The 19,813-nt window shown below is 45.2% G+C and overlaps 1 protein-coding gene across 6 annotated transcripts in view; it reads left to right on the plus strand.

Moving 5' to 3' along the window:
* Positions 1-19,813, plus strand: part of TMEM154 (transmembrane protein 154) — a 42,028-nt gene that overhangs the window by 14,022 nt on the left and 8,193 nt on the right. For 4 of the 6 annotated variants that reach the window (XR_006606244.1, XM_045078318.1, XM_004758070.3 and 1 more), the window contains 5 exons: positions 6,574-6,834; positions 6,929-6,967; positions 12,875-12,902; positions 14,216-14,301; positions 16,326-16,383. Coding sequence is in view for 5 of the 6 variants with exons in the window: in XM_045078318.1 (XP_044934253.1) it covers positions 6,574-6,834; positions 6,929-6,967; positions 12,875-12,902; positions 14,216-14,301; positions 16,326-16,383 (472 nt within the window). In the remaining variant the exon portion in view is untranslated. Of the gene's footprint in view, positions 1-6,573; positions 6,835-6,928; positions 6,968-8,656; positions 9,473-12,874; positions 12,903-14,215; positions 14,302-16,325; positions 16,384-19,813 lie in introns of those variants that run through there. The other 2 variants (XM_045078321.1, XM_045078320.1) reach the window with 2 other exon arrangements.

Here is a 19,813-nt window from a genome sequence, read left to right on the forward strand (position 1 = left end):
TCTTTTGGGGTTTTTTGTTTTGTTTTTTTCCCACTTAAAAAAAAAAAAACCAAAAACAAAAACCAAAAAAAAACTAGAGCTAGGTTGCATATTTGTTCCACTTTCAAAAAAAGAGGAAGTTAGCTGGTTTGCCTGGCTGGGAAGCAGAGTCATTTCCACTTAGCAGAGTCCCTAGTGGGGGTGGGGGGGGTGGGGGGAGTGTGGAGGGGTGGGTGAGGGGGGGGGTCACGTGCCTGTTCCGAGGCTGGGGCCCCTCAGGCTCACTGAGAACATTTCCCCCACTTTCCAACCTACCTCCGAGGATTTGCCCCAGGGTCCTTGCCAGATGTGTGGAGTATGCGCCCCAGATGTGTTTGCATGATATTGTCAAAAATCTTTCGGAAGGGACGCTGCAGGCGCAACTGATGAGCTGGTAATTTTAGGATTTGAGGATTAAAAGCCAAGTGGAGCGCTTTCCTCATTCCCATGCCAACACCAGAGATACAGAGATTTGGCGGGACCTGAGTGGAGGGAGAGAGCCGGTGAAAGGGAGAGTGCAGGGTGGGGGCGGGAGAGTGTGCCTGGGGACCCTTTGAAGACAGAGCTTCCATGGTGGCCTGGAGCCCTCGCCACCCCACACGGATTCCCTGGGCAGGTCACTTGCGGGCCCAGGCCCCGCCGGGTGTCCCTCACACAGCGGGTCTGCTTGTCCCGTACTGTCCTTGCTCTTCCTTCTTCTCTTCTGTGCTTTTGCAGCCTAACGCCCCTCCCTTTTCGCTTACAGCCTGGACCCTCTCCATTTCTGCAGCTTTCTCAGTTTTAGCTCCCGGGCCATACATATTTTACCCCGAAATATGTCCAAATTTAGGTAAGCAGACACAACAACGACAAAAGAATGAAGCCGTTATTGCGGACAGATTAGTCCCCTGGGGAGCAGCAGAGAAACCAGTGAGTCTAGAGAGGGGGGAGGGAGAAGGGGCGGACCATAAAGGAAGTAGCAAATCCACCAGCACCTGGCAGGAGTGTGGGGCCCTCTGGGTTAGCCTTAGCTGCATTTTCATGTCTGTGATTCCCTTTGCTCTTTGGGGGAACACGCTGGGGTAGGCAGGAAAGGGTCCTCCTTTTCTGGCCTTTAAGAAAGGGAAGGTTGAAGCCAAGAGGGGCTTTCGCAGGCCCTGTCGGTCGGCATCCTGCCTGCCACGATGCCACGGAGATGTCCACAAAGTTCACACATCACACAAGACACGGCCCTGAATGTTCTGCTTCACACGGAAGCCCCAGACTCGCTTCCTGAGGGAGAGTTCTGGGTTTTCCCGTAAGAGTGCTGGACCCCTTAGGTTGGTTATCCCAGCAGCATAGGATGGTTCCTACAGGAAATCACTCTTGACAGTTATGGGCCTCAGTGAGGGTTGCTTAGAAAAGGCTGGGGTCCAAGGCATGTCCGAGGTAGTGTGGCTTTAGGGGGCCCTGTGTCCATTGGGTTAAGAGTTGCTGTTACCCCATGAGCCACAGGACAGCCTCCATAATGCTCCCGAGAAACATCCTCTGAGCTGCCGTCTGGACTCCCCTGCCTTGTCTTGTGATCCCTGGCTCCTCTGCAGTTCCCACCTTGGGTTTGTCCATCCCTGGTTTTCTTCTGAACTCTTACCCAGGTCACCCATGCTTGGTCATTGACCTGATTCAATGGCCTACCCTAATTTCCCAGCTCCCCTGTTAATGACATATAATGCTCCTGGCATGAACTCTTGGGACTGATCCCCACTCTTGGTCAACTTCTGCCCCTCCTTTCTCATCACACACTCTGCACACCCAGTATTTTCCTAACTTAACTTTCTGCCAGTCCTCATGGTGTGAGGCCTGGGCTGGAGCTATCTCGGAGAAGTTATGAGGGCAGACCTCTAAGAGTAGTTTGGTACTGTCTCCTCTCCCCACGGCACCCAACCCCCTCTCTCTACACTTGAGACGGAATATGGACAGTACAGGGGTGCCTGGGTGGCTCAGTTGGTTAAGCATTTGCATTTGGCTCAGGTCATGATCCCAGGGTCCTGGGATCTAGTCCTGCATTGGGCTCCTTGCTCAGTGGGAAGACTGCTTCTCCCTCTGCCTGCTGCTCCCCCTGCTTTTGGTCTCTCTCTTTCTCTGACAAATAAATAAAATCTTCTAAAACAATACACATTGTACAGGCACAAGTGCCAACTGAAGGATGTACAGGGGTATTTATTATGACATCTCTGAGAATGCAAAAGAAACAACCTAAATTTCTGTGAATAGGAATAGGTTATGATACAACCAGATAATGGGGGAAAACAACTCCCTGTATAGAGACAGGAAATAATCTTGAAAACCAGTTTTTAAGTTAAAAAAAAAAGCAAAGGGTAGAACATATGTAGACTTTGTTACCTTTTGTGTTAAAAACAAAAACAAAAACAAAAACAGGAAATGATACATAGGCAGGGAGTTTCTCTGGAAGGCCACCTCTGGGGAAGAAACAGGAGTAACTAGGGGACGTGGTGTAGTGACATTTCCTTTTTGACCTTAGTACCATATGCCTAAGTACCATGTCTAAGTACTTGTACCATGTACAAGTACCATGTCTAAGTACCATGTGTCTAATAATTTTTAAAAATTCTAATTAAAAACAAGATAAACACTATATGTGTGGAAATGTGGAAGTAGATGGGGCTTTGGGGATCACCCCTTAGTTGTACAAACTAGGACAGTAGGCCACAGAGGTGAAGAATTCATTCAAATTCCCACTACTTCGAAGTGAGAGAGCTGTGACTGGAAACTTCACTGTCCTTTGGCACCTATGCTCTAGGGAATGCGGTTTTCAAACCCCATGTAGCAGAACTTATAAATGTCAGGGTTGTAACCCAGGGCAAGACATTCGAGACTCAGTTTCTTCATCTGTAAAATGTGCACAATAAATTTGTCATGAAGATGAAATTAGGCAGTGCCTGTTATCCTAGCTAGTTCCTAGCATATAAAGCATCGGATTCATGCCAGTTGCCATTATTTATTATTTTTGGCTATGATGGTGTTGGATGGGGCAGAGAGAGCTGGGAGGAAGGTTCTCATAGAAGCATCTGGAGATGAAGGCTTGTAAGGTAAAGAAAAATAAAATAGGGAGCGAGACTGACCCCTTGGTTCTTATTTATTCAGGTAGTCACTAGAGATTCTGAGAGAGTAAATGAGGCTTCATGTGGAAGATGTATGTTAGGGTGTATATGAGAGGGATATGGGGAGAGAAATGCCAGCCCTTTTCACTGCCAATTGTCAGTAAAGGCTACCTGTGACCAGCACTGCTCCTTATACTGAAAAATGAATGTGCCACCTGGGACCATCTGGTTGTACCATTTCTCTTTCATTCCTGATTATCCAAATGCCCTCGTTATTCCAGCTACCATATTTCCTTCCTTATTTTCTCTTCTTCTGGGGCAAGGGTCAAGTGGTGACTCAAAGCCTTCCTTGGAGGGGTGGATGGTTGAGCGTCCAGCTCTTGGTTTTGGCTCAGGTCATGATCTCAGGGTCGTGGGATCGAGCCCTGCATTGTGCTCTGTGCTCAGCAGGGAGTCTGCTTAAGATTGTCTCTCCCTCTCCCTCTGCCCTGCCTCCCGCACCTGCTCTCTCTTTCTCTCTCTAAAATCAATAAATTTTATAAATAAAATAAATAAAACTTAAAAAAAAAAAGACTTCCTTGGAGAGGTGCCAAGCTCATCTTGCTGTTCTGGGCAGCTTTGCCCACAGTGCATCCGGGCTGAGGAGGAGTCCTGCAGAGCCAAGGTTTCTGGGACCCATCCCCTCACCCTTCCCTTTCGTGACAGGAAGCCACCTCCTTATAGGCAGAGGAGCAAGGACAGGGGGTTCCCTCTCTTGTTCATCACTTGATGACTGGTAATCATCATATTCCTATCTTATCGGAAGGAAAATACTATGTGAGGTTTAACGCTCGGGTTCTGCGACTGGCCCTCTTGGGTTCAAACCCTCCTCCATGATTGCTCTGTGACTATGGGTAAGCCGTGTAACCTCTTCGCCCCAGTTTCCATCTGGAAAAATGGTAAGGGCAAATGAGATAATCTGCGTAAAAGACAGAGCACAGGACTTGTCTTGGTCAGTTCTCTGGGAAGGTTAGCCTGACATAGTGGCGGCAGCCTCAGCTGTAGTAGAAGTAAGGGAATGAGATAAAAAGGCAAGTCTGGGGATTCGAGGAAGGTCCATGAGCACTGACCTGAAGAAACAGGGTCAGGGGGCGCCTGGGTGGCTCAGTGGGTTAAGGCCTCTGCCTTTGGCTCGGGTCATGATCCGAGCCCCGCATCGGCTCTCTGCTCAATGGGGAGCCTTCTCCCCCCACCCCCGCCTACCTCTCTGCCTACTTGTGATCTCTCTCTCTCTGTGTCAAATAAATAAAATCTTTGAGAAAAAAAAAAAAAAAAGAAAGAAACAGGGTCAGTACCACCAACTGCACCTGCAAAGGTGCTGCTCCCCCCGCCCCAATGTCCCATAAATGTCTAGTCATCTCTGGTTGGATTATCAGTGAAGCATGCTATTTGGTTCCAATAGCTCTGCAAACAAGGTGACTCTAATGAAGAGATTGTTCTGTCTTCTAATAAAGGACAAACATCTTTTCCTGGTTCAGGGTGATACATGATGAATCAAAGCTCTTCACATAGGTTATTATTATTAACTTATTACCTTGTTTCAAAAACATATATATAGACAAAGCCACTTACCCCAGACAGAGGTCAATAAATAGTAGACATTTTTTTTAAATCCTGCTTTTGGCAGAAACACGTGAGGGACACTGGTTTCTGCAGTTTGTGATTGATTCTGATGGTTTTGGGTGGCATTTACCAATGAGATTTTTCAAGTGGATTGTCTGCTCTTGGAGGAAACTGAGACGTTGGTCTGTATAACAACAACAACACAACAAAAATTAGACTATGATCAAAAAAATGTTTTTATAAATAAAATCAGAGGAATCCATTGTCACTGAGTCGCACAGTCAGACAGGAGTGACATGGACCCTGCAGGGACCTGCTCCGATGTTCTGCAGGGCTACTGACCTCTGAGTAGAAAGCTTGGCTTGTAGCAACTGACTTTTCTATTTGCACAGCACCTTGCTCTTTAGAAAGAATTTTCCCATCCATCACCTTATTGGATTAGTTTTCTATGGCCCGAACTCATATGCTCTCTTCCTTGGCGGGCCCCATATGAAGGATAAGCTATGCTATGCTATGATAGGATGAATACCTTCTGCTTACCTTACTGTGATCACTACATAGCCAAGGTGAGGGGAGATTTGTTAGATAATCGTCAGGCTCATAGTCCTTCCCAGCCCTGGGATGAACCCCAGGATGGCTTTCCACACAATCGGAAATTCAAACAGAATAAACTTGCTTAAAGTTTCTTAATAGGGAAAGTTCTGAAAATGCTTTTTATGAAATACATTTAAATATTGGTGTAGTTTCCTCAGTCCCTAGGGGAAGTTCCTCCTGAGAACGTCGCCTTACAAATGAAGTACACGCTATGTTTTTATTTAGAACCCAGGAAAATTTCTGTCAGATAATCCTAGAGAGACTCAATACTCTGCACTATGTGGGAACTGACACTGAAACCCAATCAGTCACCCCAGTTTCTAAGAATTCTTCCACACTGATAGGTAACCTTTTATTAAAAATCAGGACAGTCTGGAATACCTGGATGGCTCAGTCAGTTAAGTGTCAGAGACTTGGACTCTTGGTTTGGGCTCAGGTCATGATATCAGGGTCGTGGGATCGAGCCCCATATTGGGCTCTGTGCTCAGTGGGGGGTCTGCTTCAGATTCTGTCTCTCCTTCCATCCCTCCTCCTCAGATCCTGCCCTTCCTCACGCAAGAGCACACACAATCACACTCTGTCAAATAAATAGATAAATAAGAGATTTTTATTTTTAAGATTTTATTTATTTATTTGACAGACGGAGATCACAAGTAGGCAGAGAGGAGGCAGGCAGAGAGAGGAAGATGCAGGCTCCCTGCTGAGCGGAGAGCCCGATTATGGGGCTTGATCCCAGGACCCTGGGATCACGACCCGAGCCAACGGCAGAGGCTTTAACCCACTGAGCCACCCAGGCTTCCCTAAATAGATAAATAAATGAATAAATAAAATCTTCAAAGAAAATTGGGACAGTGTGCGTTCCTTTATACACAAGTGTTGCAAGGAAAGTAGTTCACTTCTAGTAGATACGAATTTAGGTTTACCCAGAAATGTTATTGAAATAGCATGATCCCCTATAGGAGATGTTCTGGAATATCAGCCTTGACACAACAAAGCTTCTCAATGCCCTTTGCGCAAGCTTGTCTAACGTACCTGGTCAGGGCTAACCTGACTGCATTTTGTGGAAGGTTTCTCTCCAGACTCTGATCCCATGTTCAATATACTCCCAGCCTGAGCTCCATTTACGTTTAATCGATACTCAGTCACACTGAACTGGAAATCAAAGGCAGGGGACCAAGTTTACCACAGGATGCGTGTAGGATGTATTTAAAAATCATTGAAAACATGACATAGTAGCTTTGTCTCCATGGCAATCTCAATTTTGTGTGTGTCCCTACAGATTTTTTTGAGGAAATAGAACAGTCAGCAGATATGTCCCTGGAAGAGGAAAGAAGACATGAAGATTTTAATATACAAAATACATTTGATACAGTGACCACAGGAGCACTCACTGCAAATTCAAGTTTCAGCGACTTTGACGAGGATGAGAATCAGTTAGAATTTGTATTAATGGTGTTGATCCCACTGGTTTTATTTGCCCTCCTATTTTTATCAGTGATAATCCTTGTAATACGCTATAAAAGAAAAAAAGCCAAACAAGGTAAATATTTTGTATGTTCCCATTTCTGGACAATTGCTTCACGTGTTAACAAACCATCTGTAAAACAAAATATTTTTTTGCTTCTTCTACACAGAAACTTCTAGCCGAGGATCTCAGAGTGCCTTACAGACATGTGAGTAGGATCCTAACGCTGTCTGGAGTGGGGAGTGGGGAGTGGGGGAAGTAAAAGAAGGGAGAGGTTTTCAAGTTGATCAGCCAGGACTACACGAAAGAGTAAATGATGACTATTCCCTTATTTTTCAAAAAGGGAATGGCTTTGGCCTAAATTGGGATTTAAAACACACAGCTGTCATCTCTGTACCTAATCCAGATGAGGGCCTTATCTAATATTGGCCAAGAGGTCCATGCAGCTTTCCCTAAATTGGAGGAAACATTCAAAATGGCGAAGCAGTGGGTCAGCTTGGGATTGGGGCAGGGAAGGTTGATACCCTGGGCTCGTCTCCACCGGAAGAGGAATTCTTCCGTCGTATATTCTGTGTATAATATACGATATATTCTGTATATTTCTGTTGAAGATACTGTTTTCTTCTCCATGCCCCATCCCAATCTGATTATGAAAAGACCCGAGTAAGCATGGCTCTTATTCTCATTAAAGCTATGCTAACTTTCGTATGAGATTCCTAGTAGGAGGAAGATTACCAGTATCATTCTGAAACCAATCTGATGGAGAATTCCCTAGGTCAGAGATCCCTCTGTGTGTATTCAATTCCAAATCGAGGAGCAACAAATACTAGGTGTCAGGGTTTTCCAAGTCCAGAGCAGACTTGAGTACTTTTGGCTTGTACTGGTAAAAATGACTTAAAGTTGAAGCCTTTGGTTATTCCAAAAATCACTCAAGAATGAGAACATCGCTAATGAGCTACATATTGATATGCATATACAAAACTCACTCAATATTCCTCACACTCACTAACAGGACACCTCTGGCTTTGAGATCATGCCCTTGGCCTGCGGGACTGGCTCACTGTCCTTGACCGGCAGAGCCTTTAAGCTCTTGGCAGGAGCTATAAATGGTCATTTTCCATTATACCAGCAGGTATGGTAAATGCGAACTAGGGAAGGCGCACTGATGTGTGTTAGCTTTCTTGGCAAGAGCCAATATCATAGATTCCAAGGGAGTCGAAAAAACACATGTTTTTCCACTGCTTGAAATTTCAGGGTGACCTAGTAACAGTGGTCACATGGGAGCTCCTTTGTAAGCTAAAGAAAAAGATAAAGCAAACAGAGCTGTCTGAACCCCATTTTTTTAACCTCAGGGACAGTGAGAACTTCCTGCCTAAACCGTAGACCAGTAGCCCGTCTTATCTAACGATGTCATGGGGCTTGGGGGGCAGGATGGGGGTGTCCGTTCAAATATGCATGCTTTCAGGCTCTAAATACAGAAAGGGATTTTTCATGGAACTTCATCGTGAGCATCTCCAAGTTCAAAAGCCATTTGCCGTCAAGAACTGGCCTCCTTCTCAGAGGGCTCATGCACCCTGTACTGTAGCCACACTCCCAAGTATTTGCTGCTCCCAGAGCCTGGCTTACAAGTTCACGATGTTTTCTTACATGACTGGTTGACACTACTCTCCTGTTTGGGATTTCCTTCTTGCCTGCTTGGCAACCTGCCACCTTCTTCTTCCATGCCCAAGTTTTTGTGAAGCCTTGAGTAATCACTCCCTGGGCAAAATGAATGAATCATGGCCTCTTCTCGGCTCTTACAGACTATGGTCTCACTTACGGTGCATGGTATTTATGTTGGTATAAGTTGGTGACTTGTCTTTTTTTTTTTTTTTTTTTTTTTGGTTTCTCTTACTAGGTTTTGTTCTCTTTAGGACCAAAAGAACCAAGGACTTGCCTTGTTTATCTTGTTTAATGGTGTGGTTTGGAGGTTAGAGTGTGGACTCTGGAACCACACTGCCTGGGTGGCTTTGTTCCCTAGCCCTATGACTTCTCTGATTCAGTTTCCTCATCTGTGAAATGGACAAATCCAACACTGGGCCTACAGAGCCGTCGTGAGAAGTAAATAGGTTCATCTATGTAAACCACTTAGGAAAAAGAGTAGCTGGCATGTTGTGTAGCTGCTGCTGCTTATGAGTACTGCCCCTTCTACCTGACACAGTGTGTAGCCCACCACATATATCAGCGGCCCGATAATTGTGGTTGAAAGAGCGAGTTCATGAAACTGTGTTAGCACTTTTTCTTTCTCTTTTTTTTTTTTTTAGAAGAGCATCTACCTATTCCCAGAGATAAAGAAAAACTTGAAACTTACTCTTGATACAAATTGGCACTTTCTTTTTGTTTTAAATATACCTCACTTTAAGAGAAACAACACAGACATCTTAGGTTTTCAAAACAATTGCTTATCACAAGTTTTGATAGAGAGAGCTTTGTTTGAATATTTCCTTTACTATAGATATGGATGGTTCACTGCTTAACACATGGGTATCTCTTCAAACAAACTAAATGCTGGAAAGTTGATCACTCCTGTCTGCTGAAGTCCATATTTAATGTTATAATGCAAGTCAATTAAAAGAGAGAGGTTCCTGGGTGGAGAAGTTGGTTAAGTGTCAGATTCTTTTTTTTTTTTTTAAAGATTTATTTATTTGACAGAGAGAAATCACAAGTAGACAGAGAGGCAGCCAGAGAGAGAGAGAGAGGGAAGCAGGCTCCCTGCTGAGCAGAGAGCCCGATGCGGGACTCGATCCCAGGACCCTGACATCATGACCTGAGCCGAAGGCAGCGGCTTAATCCACTGAGCCACCCAGGCGCCCTAAGTGTCGGATTCTTGATTTTTGGCTCAGGTCATGCTCTTAGGGTTCTGAGATCGAGCCCTACATCAGGCTCCATGTTCAGCAGGGCACCTGCTTAAGATTCTCTCTCCCTCTCCCTCTGCACCCCCTCCCAGCTCTCTAAAAAATAGATAAAAGGAGACGGTTCAAATTAACAAAATCTGATTTAAATATTTTTTTTTCCAGTAGAAATAAAACTGTCACACTGGGTCAGACCAGCATTTTGCTTGGAAAACATCTAAAACAATGTTTTGTGGGAGGGCATGGATGATGTCCCCTCAGCAAGTTAGAAATAGACACATTTGTTCCCCGCCCTCCCCCATGTGAATAGAGCCTGGTGTGTTCTTCATCACCAGGAAGTAAGCCTGTACATTTGATGACAGGGGAGGACCTGGCCAACACCTGTAGCAAGAACCCTTCTTCCGACTGGCAATCATATTCTTCCTTTGGGCTTGTCCATTTCAAGTCCAGGAGAAGGAAAGTGCTGGGCGGTAACCCTGTTCTACTGTCCTTCCTAGACCTCCAGGAGTTACATTTGCAGTTGTTCTTATTTAACACTTATTAAGGGTCTCCATGGGTTGTGTCTCTACCAGAGCTGCAGGGAAAACAGCTGGCAGGAAAGCCTCACTTTAGGCAGGCTGTGACGCCTTGGCACCTGGCACGGCTCAGTACATCTCCAGAAAGACACTCTCTCTCTTGCTGAGGGTTCTGAGTGGGAAAAAAGCTTACGCAAGCCAGTCTCCTATGGGGCTCTGGCCCCCACTGCGAAGGCCCCCCATCCCCACTGCCCTGCCAGCCCAGCAATCCCACCACCAGAGGTGCACAGAAGAGAGTAATTGACTGTGGGGCACGGGTGGCTAAGTGGGAGTAACTGGGAACTGGAGGGGGAGGACAAAGTGGGAAGGAGGTTATGGAATGGAAGAACTGTAGGAGGAAAGACAGAATTAAGAGCAGATGGAGGTTGTGTAAGAGGTGCATTTGCCCTCCAGTTGCAAAGGGAGTAGATGGCTCTTAATAAAGACATAGAGGCCAGGTGGAGTGGTGCGGGCAGCGCCTGATTGCTGGGGACATGTAATTGGTCTCCCTCCTGGCTTAATGCTCGGCGCCTGTGAGCTCTCCCAGATGTTTTTCTGTTGCCATGGCGGCTGGGCCAGGGGTAATGGTCTCAGAGCAGGGGAGATGAGGCCACAGAAGGCTCTCTGCTCTGTTTGAATACTGATTACAGGAGCCTCGTGTTTGGTGCGTCTGGAGCACTTTTGTAATGGGTTTTTAAACTTTTCTGTCGTCTGCATGCAGGGTTGGCTTTCGCTTGCCACAAAGCCTGCAGGCGCTCAAATTATAAAGATAAACCCCTGCCTTCTATGGTGGAGCTGTGAGGCCACTTGCTCTCTGAGAAATTAGTGTATGTTTGGGGGTTGGGCTTGTTACTAAGCAGGAAAGGAGGGGAGGGAAAGGGGAGAGGTGACACAACAGAGGGATCCTATAGGTCACCTATAGGAGAGGCTCGATTGTGCAGTAAAATCCCTTAAGGAAATAGCATGTCAATTTGAGATTTTAAAAATACATAAAAAATGCAAGATGCATATACTCCTCTCTCCCCAGTCCAAGTGTCTGAGGATCAGGCATCTGCAGAGAGCTTCCGGTTCCTACCAGGGCCAGAAAGGCATAACCCAGAGGCCCTGGAAGGTAGGCAGTCATGGCATGAAACTTCCATCTGTGCCTAGCTTTCCTGGATCAGCAACACCATGGAAGCTTGCCAACCCCCTGGAAATGACACCGGCTCCCGGCTTCCAGGAGCTTGGTTCCAGGTGCCTGCCGGCTGCATTTCCTCAATGGGGATCTGCGTTTCTGCCGGCCTGGCAAAAAGAGACCCCTGACTTTCGAGGATCGGGAACATCTGACTGTTCGGGGGACCTCTGCAAAGTGGCTTGCTTCTCAATGGTTTCACATCATAGAAGGTGCTGGGGGCCTATGCTCTCCAGTCACATGTCATCACTGCCTCGTTTCTCTGGAAGCATCTGTTTCCCTGCCAAGCAAAACAGAGCTGGAACTGGGGCCCCGGGGTCTGCTTCTTGCTGCACGTTCATGTGGAGCCCGATGGGCATTTGATGTCCTGTTACCCGGTTCTCACGTCGCCCACAGCAACACAAAGCTGGTTTGCTCAAAGCTGCACTTTTACAACATTATGGAAGTCTGAAGCATTGGACATGAATTTAATCTGCGTTGGACCATCCATATTAAGACTTTCTCATTTATTCAATACTCATTTACCAGGTGTTTGCTGGCTACTGTGTTAGCTGGATGGAAGGTGAGAGACATCAGGGCGAACAAGACCGGCATGATCTCTGTCCTTCTGGAGCTATGTTTTAGCCAGAGAGACACAAAATTAAGCCGATGAATTGATCAGTGACAAATTGGGTCAAATGCTGTAAAGGAGTAAGAAAGGTGCTGGGCTGGGGAACAACGGGAAGGTGGGCCCTCCTTCAGATATAGGGTGCTCCTTGAGGAGACAGTATAAGCTGAGACCAGAAGGGGAGTGAAGACTCCAGCCAAGCAAGCCGCAGGGGTGAGAGCAGAGTTCGAGGAGAGCCCTTGACAGAGGTTACCACAGCCTGCTCCAGGACAAAGGCACAGTCACAGTGTTGGGCTTGATGTGTCACAAGCAGAGATGCAACAGTGATCTTTTTTTTAAAGATTTTATTTACTTAATTGGCAGAGGAGAGATCACAAGTAGGCAGAGAGGCAGGCAGAGGGAGAGGGAGAAGCAGACTCCCTGCCGAGCAGAGAGCCCAGTGTGGGCCTCGAACCCAGGAACCCAGGATCATGACCTGAGTGAAAGGCAGAGGCTTTAGTCTGCTGGGCCACCCAGGCGTCCCAACAGTGATGTTTTGAATGGGACCTTTTGGGGCAAGGAGCCATCCCTCTTGTCTCATTCCTACATGCCTTCCCTCACACTGTTTTCTTCTTTATATGGATTAAAAAAATAAAAAGGGATAAACTTCTGATTTGAGGTAAACACTCTCAGAGGACCGTCTTGTCTTAAAAAAACAAACACACAGATTTTATACGGATGAGGACCTCGTTTCAATATGGCGCGTGTCTGACTCAGGCTCACTATTGCTCCCTTAAAAATGCTATTTGAAGTCATTTCTTATCTTTGTAAAGGAGTTTTCAGCTGTGGTTGAAATAAAAAGTTGTTACGGACAGGGAAAACTAACATGACCTTTGTATTTTCTTCTCTTTAGGTGAACTGGGAAGTGAAAACATCAAAGTGTAAGTCCTCATTGCCTGTGACCCAGCTCAGTGAGGACAGGGATTCAGGAAGAGGAGCAGATTAGAGAGCCCCCTGCCTTTTTAGGAGTTTTTGTTCTGACACCCTTGAGGGACCCTTGAGGGGCTCTTGTTTCCTGGACTCCAGGAGAGGGCCCTGAGCAGCCTCCTAGGGGAGGCGGATGCACACTAGTCCTCCAACCCCAATTCAGGAATCTGGGCAACGAACAAGGTCCTCTTCAGAAAAAAAAATCTCTTTTGACTGCTAACAGTTCCAAAGACATTGTAGTTCAATACTCTGATTCTGGGTGTATTTCAAGGATATTGGTTCGTTTATTCCGGTTAAACATTTTATCACCAGGAAAGATAGGTTCCCTGGTATTAAAGGAGGCGAGCACTGGTAGAAGCCTAAAGTTCCTGTGGCAGAACCACACTGGGTTGGAGGGAGAGGGGAATGGTGGGGGTGGTGAGGGAGAGGACGGAGGAATGGCGCAGGGAAGAGAGGGAGAGCGAGGGAAAGGGGAGAAGGAGGGTAAGGAGGAGAGGGAGAGAGAGAGCAAGATTCCACTAGAAGAGTGTTCTGGGACCCTGTCACCACCCCCGCCCCCGCTGCCGCTGCCTGCCCAACCCCCCCCCCCCCCCCAGCCCTGCCCCCGCTTCCCTGGCCAGCAACCGGGCTTCTTTAGACACTTTGCTCACTTCCTCCACATGGTGTCACGCCCATGCTGCGGTTCAGAGCTGGTGGTCCTCCTCCCCAATACCATTTACATTAACAGGGTCTTCTTTCCCATAATGGTGGATTCTGAGCCCTGGTAAGTGAGGCCGGTGGGTTTCTGAAAGCAAGGGCTCTATTTCTCCATGACAGAAAAGCCTGGGAATTGAAAGGAGAGGTGAGGAAAACAGCCTGTTCACAGTGGCCGCTTGACCTGGGGCACAGATCAGAAACCTCAAAGAAAGGGAAGTGAAATTAAGCAAGGCAAAAATGCTCAACAGGGCGACTCCCCTGAGGCTCGTCATAGTGGAAGGCTGGCACAAGTTTGTACTTCTAGGGGGCGGTCAGAGGCTCCCTTTGAGCTCCCTCTGTGCCCTCCGTCTTTGGATCGGTGATAGAGGAAGGTTTGTTTTAGTTCTAGCCTTTCCTCCTTCTAGAGTTTGGTACGGTGACGAGGGCAAACCCTGCCCTCCCCCCATCTGCCCCGGAGTGTCACTCATGAGGTCAAGGTCACCTTTCCCCACACAATGTTCCAGGCTCTCCCAAAAGGAAAGGCTCACACCATGCTTCTTTGGGTTTCAACACGGTTTTTGCTTCCCTGTAGCCCCATTTTTGAGGAGGACACACCCTCTGTTATGGAAATCGAGATGGAAGAGCTTGACAAGTGGATGAACAGCATGAATAAAAATGGTACGGTCACCTAAAGTTGCTTTTTCTGTCTTCTTTGCTCTGAGAAGGCTGCGGGGTTTTGGAAATACCCATAAATCCTGGAGTGTGACGGTGTGAGCCCAATCCATGTTAGATCTGGAACAAGCAGATCATGAACCTGGGTCTGACCATCCTTAACGACGGCCTCATTTGGTGCCATTTGTTTTTATTTTTGTGGAGCTTTTCAAATGACCTCTTTAAAGAAGAAAATGGTATTTTTTTTATTTTTCAAGAGAGGAACTCTCCAGGTCCTAATTATCTGGAAAAAGTCAGAATCTGACTGTAGAATTTAGAGATCTATGGTTTTAATCTGCATATGGTTATAAAAGTTTACCACATATAGTTTACATAGATCAGTGCTGTCCAGTACAACAGATGCCAGCCACATGTGACCATTTAAATTAAAATTTTAAAAAATAAAAGAAAGTTAAAAATTTTGTTCTTCCATCACTCTAGCCATGTTTTGAGTGTGCACTAGCCACTTGTGGCTTGTAACTACTATATTATACAGCGTAAATCTAGAACATTTCCATCACTGAAGCAAGTTCTATGGGACAACGCTAATATAGTGGTATTACAAATATTCTCCTTAACTTATTTCCCAGTTGATAGCTGGCAGTAATTGTATGTGTTCCTTACATTTCCTTAACTTAATATTTGAATTTAAAAATGATGATAGCTGTTCTTTCTTCTTTAAATTTCCTTTAGAAAGTCAATAATTTTTTTTTAAAATTTAAGGATTATTTATGTATTTATTTGACAGACAGAGACACAGCGAGAATGGAAACACAAGCAGGGGGAATGGGAGAGGGAGAAGGAGGCTTCCTACTGAGCAGGGAGCCCGATACTGGATCGATCCCAAGACCCTGAGATCATGACCTGAACGGAAGGCAAACACTTAACGACTGAGCCACCCAGGCGCCCCCAATCAATAAATTATTTTTAATGCTCCAATTAATTGAATAAATCCGTGATTTATTTTACCATATCATTCGTATTTTTAGCACTCATCTTTAAAAAATACCCTGGGATCTATCAGGTTCAACAATAGTGAAGTCCAAATCCAGAGACCTGTCATTAGAATGACTGTACCAGAGGCTTTATCAACATAAACTTTCCAAAAGATTAGAACCCTTCAGGAACTTGTATAGTTTTGAGCAGAACTGCTTTTCATAGCCCAATATTGAGGAAAGAATGGCTCCATAGGGCATTTAAGGATAGGAGTGGGTCACAGAGATAATCCTGAAGGTAGTTTCATTTTGTTATTTTTAGTTTATAAAATATGCATATGTAATATAATATGGAAAATGCAAAAAAAAAAAAAAAGTAGAAAGGAGAAAAAAATACATACTACCCAAAGATAACCTTTCTTATTTCCTTTTGTGCCTGAGATCATTGTAATACAAAATCAGGATCCTAGCACATTCACTAAACCAGAAACCTGGAATAAAGCACTTCTATTTCACCACCATAGCAGAGCGTTATTTTGACACATGCATGATGGAGGGGATGGATTTTGTTTTTCCTTAAAAGTAACTGTGGCATAATAGGAGAGAGCTCTGATGGCTTTAAGAAGGTTAGTCGTTCCTCAGTTTACTTGCGGCTTTTCGATTGGGCATCTTGACTGAAATCATTCTGCAGGCACATCAGGACCTCTGGTAAAGCTATTTTATTCCAGTGTCTAACCTGAAACATGCAGATTCTAGCTCTTGGAGCCACAGTGGGGTTCTTCAGGGACTGAATAAGCAGGCGATGATGAGTTGTGCCCTTTCCAACCAGGCCAGAGGCATGTTGAAGTCTTGTATCTGTGCTACTAATGCTTTTTCCATTTCAAGAGCCTTGCCATCATTAATCTTTTAACCTCTGGAACTCCCTAGTGAGGCCATTTCTGCACAAGGAACTGTACAGATCAGGGAAATGTGATGTTCAAATATATGAGTTTTGTGGCTAGAAGACAGAGTTTTGGTGACTAATAATGGGTTTGCTTTTTTTTTTTCCCTGTCTAGCTGACTGTGAATGTTTACCTACTTTAAAGGAAGAGAAGGAATCAAACCACAACCCAAGGTACTTCTAGTTTCCACTGCTGATGAGTGGTCTATGGGGGTGAGGATGGGAGACTATGGGTGAGACCTTTTGCTTACTGTCTCTTTGCCTGTAAATTTCACGAGACGGTTTACATGGATATATGTGTGTGTCATGTGGAGAAAAGAAAGTGTGAGTTATGGCAAATAGGAAAATGCAAAGTATACATCCTAGTGGCTCCATCTTCAGAAGCAAATTAGCGCTGGCATTTTCTTGCCCCTCGAAAGAGACACTCTTGAGTAGGCTTCCATTATAGTCCCCAAATTTTTGATTATAACAAACTATAGGCTTGTTTAGCTTGGATGAAGAGATGTTTGGTATGGAAAACAGATGGAAGTGGCCATCTTAAAGGGAATAACTGTACCTAAAAGTGAGCAAAATGGACATATAAAAAACAAGACAAAACAAAACCCCACCTGGATTGGGTCATTTGTTACAGGAGAGAAATTAAACGAGAATTTAATAAACATATTCCATCCTACCACTAGGTGGCTCTGCTTGATAGAAGATTTTGGCCTCTAGGACTGATGGTGTTCAGCACCCCGTAATGGTGTTTAACTGTTTTATTTTGGGAGGATGGAATGACCATGTTTGAGGTGTTTTTGATCAGAGAATTGTTTGGTCGGGACATGAGAAGTGTCGCGGTAGGAAGGATTGATGACACAGCAGCTCGGTCCCTTATCCCACATGGCACCACTGTGATTTGGGGGGCATCAAGTTGTTGGTAGGGGTGACTCAGAGGTGATCAGTGAGCAGAGAATGTGACTGAGCCTGTGACTGGACTTCATGCTTCTGTGGGACTAAATAGAAGAAACTTTCGAGCAGAATAAACACCACCCGTCTTCTCTCCCTCCATGTTAACCAAAGGTCCTGTGCTTGTCATCTTAAATGCTTCCAGAATGCAGTCCCTTGTCACTGGGCAGTCCCTGAGGCTGGAGCTTCACAAGGGAAGACTGATTGTTGATAGTGATTGGGGCAGTCAGATGCTTGTCTTCTGGACCCTTCTTCTGCACCTTTCCCTCAACCCTGTCTGAGATGTAGTCACTCCCCCCATGTCACACATCAGGCCTCTACATTCTTACTGAGGCACACCTCAGCTTTGACAACGAAATCCACTTCCTATTGAATATTTCAGTCATTATTACCTCTCCAGGTATCTGCATGTTAAAAATTCGTCACTGGCTCAGAAAAGAGCCTATCCTGTTTAAATGAGATGCCAGATATAACAAGCAGAGGAGAGAAAAGAAAATACTCGGGGGAGTATCACAAAGGAAATTACAAAGGAGTATTTTCCCCACATTTTAATCTTACCTAAAAATGAGTCACTGTGTTATGTTTCATGTGGGGCTCACCCACATCACCACCAAAACCCTATAAATATCTTGTTACTGTATCTCTGACGGGCACCCTCACATGATGTGAAACATCAGTGGTTTTTAGGTACCTGCCTCTTGATCTTTGAAATTGTTGGCAACATAGAAGAAAAGGAATGTTAGAGGATTATGGGGTTGTGAAAGCATCTTAGAAATCACGTTTCTGAAATATTGAAAGGTTGGTCCTGGGAATAAACTTGAGCTCATTTCTGCCTGTATGACAAAAAGCCTCAAGCTATTTGGAGGGCTGCTTTATGCTAAACTATGATTTTCAAGGTGAATGTCTGCATTCTTCCATTGGTCCAGAACTATCTGGTCTCAATTCATAGGACGACAGCCTGGCTTCACCTTGTTCCCTCTTGGGGAAGCCAGCACTGGCATATGGAAACAGCAATGGTGAGTCCCCAGGCTTTGGTATATAGGTACTTTCTGATTAGTCAAAGAGCAGTACAAGATTATAAAGCAAATCTAATTGTTAGTTACTAAAAACTTGGAAAGATATAAGGCTCTTAGAACAAACCCTGCCACAAAATAAACTCTCAATAAGTACTGGTATTATTATTGTTTTTATATTTTTAAAAGGTTTTTTTTTTTTTAATTTATTCATTTGACAGAGATCACAAGTAGGCAGAGAGGCAGGCAGAGAGAGAAGAAGGGAAGCAGCCTCCCTACTGAGCAGATAGCCCGATGTGGGGCTCGATCCCAGGACCCTAAGATCATGACCTGAGCCGAAGGCAGAGGCTTTAACCCACTGAGCCACCCAGGCGCCCCTTATTATTGTTTTTAAAGATTTTATTCATTTATTTGTCTGAGAGAGAGCATGTGCACGTGCGAGCCTGAGCAGGGAGAGTGGCAGTCTGAGGGGGAAGTAGGCTCCCTGCTGAGTAGGAGCCTGGCATGGGACTCAATCCAAGGACCCTGAGATCATAACCTGAGCCCAAGGCAGATGCTTAACCCACTGAGCCACCTAGGCATCCCTGGTATTATTATTATTAACTTAAATTTGATATACATAAATTCACTGCCTTATGCGCTAAGGAGACTGTGTCCAAGGGGCCAGGCACATCCATATCTGTGGTTGGGCATTAAAAAACAACAACAACAACAAAAGCAACCTTGTTATTTTAGAGCAGTTTCAGGTGTACAGCAAAATGAGCAGAAATGACAGAGGATTCCCACATACTCTGCACAACGTCCCTGACTATTGATGCTCCTTACCAATTGGCTAATGTACTTTGACACATCATTGCCCCCAAAGTTCCCCACTGGCTTTTCCCTGGGAGACTCATCCTTCCTCTCCCATTCAGGCAGTGTGCTGTAGACCACAACGCTTCAGAAAGTACTCACTGGAGAGTGAGTTTAGTAGAAAACACATGTCTCCCTCCTCTTACTACATTAAGACTTCCAGAACCCATTTGAAGTGTTCAGTCCTTCTTAATGCTAGAAATATCCTCTGACACAGAACCTCCGTTATATATAAAGTCCATGTGCTTCTAGAAAAAGGGAGTCCATCTGGTTACCATGCTACCCTTAACGTACCACACGGGGTGTGAAGACTTTTCATTAGGGTCCTTAGTCTCAGGTCTTTCAGATCTTTTCCCGCATATCCCATTGGCCAGCCATTGTTCATTACCTTGCCCTGTCCTCACGGAATGGACGTTTTCTCTGACGCTGTGGAACCTAACATTTAGCACAGGACTTTCATAAGGGCCAGAGACATAGGAAGCACTCTGGGAAGTTTACACTAGGGTTTTCATGTCTTTAGAAAATCAATAAGATAAAAAAAGACTTGTGGAGGAGGGGGAGTTTTATGTTATTTCCTACCTTAGTATTTCTCCCCTAATTCTTACCTGTTATGCATGAGGCACTATGGGAGGAGTAGTGGGAATAGCGTCAGTGGAATAGTGTCTAGGGGGTACAGTGGGGCAGTGGGAGAGGTCTGCCTGGAGCTGAAGAGAATTCATTCAGTGGCATTGTTAAGCTTTGCCAGCACTCAGTGATAACAGAAAGCAGATCTATTGAGTTGGTTTTATTACTGT

Source organism: Mustela putorius, unplaced genomic scaffold (genome assembly GCF_011764305.1).
Source record: "Mustela putorius furo isolate JIRA1106 unplaced genomic scaffold, ASM1176430v1.1 tig00000242_pilon_pilon_pilon, whole genome shotgun sequence".
NCBI lineage: Eukaryota > Metazoa > Chordata > Mammalia > Carnivora > Mustelidae > Mustela > Mustela putorius.